At 32.2% G+C, this 5,898-nt stretch overlaps 1 protein-coding gene across 1 annotated transcript; it reads left to right on the top strand.

Moving 5' to 3' along the window:
* The first annotated feature begins 329 nt into the window (after positions 1-329).
* LOC113719535 (RING-box protein 1a-like) lies at positions 330-784 on the top strand. Its single transcript, XM_027244754.2, has one exon. It carries the CDS (start codon positions 351-353, stop codon positions 726-728), a length of 378 nt encoding a protein of 125 aa, XP_027100555.1. The 5' UTR covers positions 330-350; the 3' UTR covers positions 729-784.
* Positions 785-5,898: the final 5,114 nt, after the last annotated feature.

Genomic DNA, 5,898 nt, shown 5'->3' with positions numbered 1-5,898 from the left:
AAGTGGTAAGGCATTTCTATTATCAAACATGCTTGATTCAAAAGGCTCAGAATGAATAAATTTTAGCAGTAGAGTTATCAAACAGATCCTAAATGGCCTAAAATTTTGAACAGAAATTAAATAGTACTTAATAAATTAAGTGGTAAGATATTTCATTTATCAAACATGCCAAATTCAAAAGAAGTTTTGAATGAATTAATTTTTAGCATTAAGTAAAATTATTAAACACACCCTTAATTAGGGGCAACAAAGGAACAAGAGATAGTGCAAGCGAGTTGACATATGTTAACTGATCTGACAGAATTAACTTTGTTGCTACTCGCGAAGAGAGCTCTCTTCGAGCCAACCCAATGGCATCTCTTGACACCGAAGTCACCATGGTTCCGGCTGGAGAAGGGTCCAGCGGAGCCGGACCTTCATCCTCCACGGTGTCCACCTCAACTTCTGGTAAGAAAGCCAAGCGATTCGAGATCAAGAAGTGGAACGCCGTCGCTCTTTGGGCTTGGGATATCGTGGTGGATAACTGTGCAATTTGCAGGAATCATATTATGGATCTTTGCATCGAGTGTCAAGCTAATCAATCCAGTGCTACTAGCGAGGAATGCACAGTTGCTTGGGGTGTTTGCAATCATGCTTTTCACTTCCACTGTATTAGCAGATGGCTCAAGACACGCCAGGTTTGCCCATTAGATAACAGTGAGTTGGAGTTCCAGAAGTACGGTCACTAGAGCTTGGGCAATTGACAGATGGGTCTCTCTGTGTGTTGTTGAAAATGAAGATTTAGCCCAGCCTTTACTTGCCTTTACCAGTTTGCTGCAAATACGAAGTCAAACATTCTGAGAAACCTATTTGTTGTAGAATGCAATATCTGGTTCTATTCGGTACTATGTCGGATTCATCGGTAAATTAGTTTGCAGTTACTCGTACTGAATTGATGTCTGCTCTTTGCTTTTAATGATTTTAACACCTTATTGCTGGTTGTTGCCTAAAAAAAAATAATAATAATAACTTTGTTGCTACTAAAATTGGGATAATTTTAGAAACCTCCTTTGAGATTTATAACTATTTTACTAGCCACCCTTTAGGTTTCAAAAATTACACTATTCTTCCTTGTGGTTAATTCTCTTGTAACATCTAGGTCCAACTGGCAATTAAAAAGTGATATCAGGAGAGTGAAAATAATATGATTCTATCATTGTCCTCATCTACTATATTATTTAATTAATCTACTACCAGTCCACATATTAAAGAAAAATACTAAATTTTGCTGTTTATTATCAGGGATCAAATCATAGATAATATCAAAAAATAGTATATTATTCTACACACTACACTTAATGTAAGATCCAAATTATTCTTTTCAACTACAGACCCATTATCAAACATAATCAACAACAAATCATAAAAAAAACTTGCAACCAAAAAATTATAAAGAGTGAATTTTAAAGCCCAAAAAATCTCAGTAGCACCATAAATATCCTTGTGACTTAATATATTGACAAGAATATTAATGCTATTAAAGTTTGCTCTTTATAATGTTTTGGTTGCAAATTTTTTTGATTATTTGTTTTTTTATTATGTTAGGCATGTAACTGAAAAAGAGTAATTTGGCTATTGCATTTAAGTAAAAAAAAAATAGAATGATATACCATTTTTTAATGCTATATGTAATTTGATCTTTAGTGATAAACAACAAATTTTAGTATTTTTTTAATGTATGGATTAGTATTAAATTAACTAAATAATATAGCAAATGAGGGACGGTGATGGAATCATAATATTGTCTTTTCTCTCTTTTCTATTACTTTTTAATTACTGGTTGGATTTCAATCTTACAAGATAATTAATTTCAATGAAAATCAGTGTAAATTTTGAAACTTGGAGGGAGGCCAGCAAAATAGTCAGAAACCTTAGGAGAGATTTATGAAATTATCTCATTAAAATTTCACTTCAACCCAACAAAGATCAAGCAATATGCATACGTTTAGAGTTAAGCATCAGTGGATAACTAGCTACATAAATATGACTTTGACCCCTAACAATGACTATTTTTCACATGGTTTAGATTTTTTTTCTCTAATTTCTCTTTAAAAGAGTGTACTATGACATATCGGTGTGTACCATTAGCATATACATTAAATAGATGATTACTATAGAATTTAATTAACAAGTAATAAATTAATTAATTGCATAAAATATAATATTAATGTTACATTTATAAGTCTAATTTCGTGTTTACACTTGTTTGCTTTGATTTGATTAGCGAATAAGGTCTTAGTGGTTTGATGATTAAGAAGGTCAATTATAGTTCAATCTTCATATTGTCACTTGTTTGCTTTGGTTTGGTTAGCAAGTAATGTCTTAGTGCAAGTAAATAGGTTCTTGTATAATATAATCATGCGCCTTTACACTCATTTGCTTTAATTTAATTAGCCACTAACGTCTTAGCAATTTGATGATTAAGAAGGTCAACTATAGTCCAATCTTCATAAAATCACTTGTTTGCTTTGATTTGATTGGCGAGTAACGTCTTAGTAACCCAACAACCCAACATGCGGTGACCACATGCGGTAGTATCCCGTAGGTCACCGGTTCGAGTCCCAGTAACGAAAATGGGGTAACCCAACAACCCGAATAAGGGTTGGGGCCTGAAGTGGGGCCAGGTCCTTTTGTTTGTGGAAAAAAAAAATTAACGTCTTAGTGTAGGCAAATATGTTCTTGTGTAGTCCAATATTTATATTTTACACTTGTTTTCATTATCTATTCAAAAAATCCAAAATTGAATACCTTAAAAGACCAAATAGCGTATTATTTTTAAACATTTTAAAATTTAATTAACATGTTTTTTAAATCCAAGGTTAAATATCTTATTTATTATTTGAAAAAACAGCATTTGTTTTTAATATTTTGTATGCGTATTTTCTTAATGCATTGGATTTATTACTAACAAACTCTACTGTGTAAAAGATACACATAATCAAAATAACTTTTTTAACAAAAACCAATTCAGTGTACCAATAAATGTTTTTTTTTTGAATTCTTACCAATAAATGTTCAAGTACCACTTTAACGTCTAGTTTATGGTGTGATTTATGTTTAGGAGCTATTGCAATTAATTGTAGATATGATCGTGTTGGAGGGAAATATAAAAATTCAAGAACTGTTTCCCTTCTTTGCTTTGCTCTTCCGAGAATTTGATATTTTTTATTTGGTACCAAAGACGTGTTTTTTACTTGTAGACCCGGTATCCAGCATCTAATTGTTAGTTTTGTAATACCACGACGCAACCAATCCTACGGTCTTGCAGAATCTTGATGAATGGGCGGTTTAGATTTAATTTCTATTGGTGTGGACACCCTCATTATTTCTGCACTATATAAGCATACTAACAACTGAGATTTTTTTTCAAATCAATTAATAATTACGACAATCATGTCCCATGCACAAAACAATCCTTGATCCAATTGGTTCATGGTACAGATTAAATGTATGATATACTAATTGTGACGGAAAATTAATTGTCTTAAAAAATAAAATTACATATATATATATATATATATATATATAACATTTCTTTAATCTAGTGGATCTCGAAACGAGTGTTTGTGCATATGAGCAGAATTAGCTTGGGCTTGTAAACATATGTAAATCACAATAGAAATGTGCACACATATTCATTCTTACGTACACAAGGCAAGGAAAGAAAGACGGAAAAAAAATGAATGTTTTCTACTTTTGTGTGCAAAAAGAAAATCAGTAGGTTATCTATTTAATATAAATTAAATATTTAAAAAAAAAAAGAAATGGCCCATAAAGTATTAATTTTTTATGATTTTCATCCATTACATGAGTAAAGTATTAACTCTTTATGAGTATTTTATCCTGAATCCTTTAATTTATGCTAAATACATAAATATTTATAACTAAAATTGAAAAAGTGTTATATTAATATTTCTACGAAAGAAAAACTGGTAGGTTTTTTGTTTAACAAAAATTAAATATTTGAGAGTAAATACAAATCTGTATTTGAGAATAAATATTTGTAATAAAGTAAATGTTTCAAAGTAAAATACCCGTAAAGAACTGGTACTTTAAATAAGTAATACGTATTTGCCTATAAACTACGCTCCTTAAAATTTATTAATTATTAATTAATTTGTAATACTTTGTCATTCATTGGACATGTAGCACAAAGGGCAAATCAGGTACAAAATTCTAATTTCACTCTCTAAAACAATATTTTAATCATTTGGACTGAATTTGTAAAGGATTAGTAACCTCAGGAGAGGTTAGTGTAATTGTTCAAACCACAGGGGAGGTGAGTGTAAATGTCAGAAACCTCAGGGGAGGTTTCTGAAATTATCCCTAATGTAATTTACCCTAAGTTCTACTACTAGCTCTAGATCTTTCTGGTTTTGTGACTCTATCCTCGATATAGTTCAAATGAAAAGTTCCTTCATAAGCCTCTCGTGGCTCTTTTGGCTAGCTCTCTCACCTAGTATGGATATAGAATGTAGGTTGGATGAGGTGTTGGCATGTTGTGAGAAGAATTGTTGAGCATGAGAACTACAAAGGCCATGTTAGGCCTTTCCTCAATGTCTTCTTGAGCATAGGGGGAAGCCAATATGGATGCTTTGAATGGCTTCATCTCTTGCAGAAAGTCTACTTCACTAGTTTTGTAAATAATTGAGTATTTTAAAAGATTTTATTCTACATTGGAAAACCAAACAGATTTCCAATCACCTTTAAGGCTTAGTTTCTTATTGAGCTTGTGTTAGGTTAATAACTAGTGTGGGCTTACACGCATGAAAGGGAAGTTGAATTGGGCCTATCTACTGCAAATTGATAGATTTAGTCCCCTTACATGTGTGTTAAACACAACCTAATTTTTTACTTCATTTTTTTCACCTGAAGTAAATTTTTATTTGTACGTTTACGGTGAAAGGATTTTATCTTAAACTTTACGGATAAATTTTTATCCCTACAACAAATGACTCTTTCCACCAAATGATAAAATTTTATCTCTTAGCAATGTTTCTTTGATTGAAAATCAGGAAACTATCCTTTGCTTTGTTACAAAAAATCAGAACTCTAATGTTTCATTTGTTACTGAAATTTTACTCTTTTTCCGATGTAACTTTCTTGACCCCTATAAATACTAGTCACTCCTAGTTTAGAAAGCACACTAACAACACAAAGCTCCAGTTGATCTTTTCTGGCAGCTTACTCTCTCCTGCTTCTTCTCTCCATTCCATTTTCTCCTTCTCCACTGGGTTTATATGATATTTGTTGTTTCCATTCCTTCTTGTTTATAAGAAGAATGATTGTTTAATCTTGGGGAAACATTTCAACTTCGTGAAATAGTTTCTTAGGATAGTGCTGTTTAGCATGACTCAAACGTGCTCAAATTACATCTTCAATATTGTTAGCATTGTTTGGATTATTTTCCAACAATCTAAGACACTATGGCCTCTGACAATGTTAGCAGATCGTATTCATCATCCAAATCAGTTGCAGTCGCAATGCCATTCGCCAAGCCTTTTCCAGACATCTCCAAAATTGAAGTTTTTGCTAACGAAAACTTCAAAAGGTGGCAAGAATGTGTACACTCACAGCTCGACATCCATGGAGTTGCCTATACACTGACTGATGCTCAACTTGCTATAACTACAGATGCTATGTCACAAGAGTCATGGCAATATGCCAATAAGGTATGTCAACATACTATTTTGCAAACACTTTCTAATGAATTATTTGACGTATACTCCAGCTGCAAGGGAGCCAAAACTATCTGGGAAGCTTTGATAACAAAGTTTACAGCAAAAGATGCAACCAATCAAATTTTTGTCATTTCAAAGTACTACTAGTGGCAAATGACCAATGACATCGAAATGAAAT

This window comes from Coffea arabica, chromosome 11e (genome assembly GCF_036785885.1).
Source record: "Coffea arabica cultivar ET-39 chromosome 11e, Coffea Arabica ET-39 HiFi, whole genome shotgun sequence".
Taxonomy (NCBI): Eukaryota; Viridiplantae; Streptophyta; class Magnoliopsida; order Gentianales; family Rubiaceae; genus Coffea; species Coffea arabica.
Note: the sequence above shows the minus strand (reverse complement) of the source record. Positions and strands in the feature narration are given on the sequence as shown.

What these genes read in the sequence shown, in the direction of transcription:
- LOC113719535 (XM_027244754.2), top strand. Translation starts at nt 351, where the DNA reads ATGGCATCTCTTGACACCGAAGTCACCATGGTTCCGGCTGGAGAAGGG.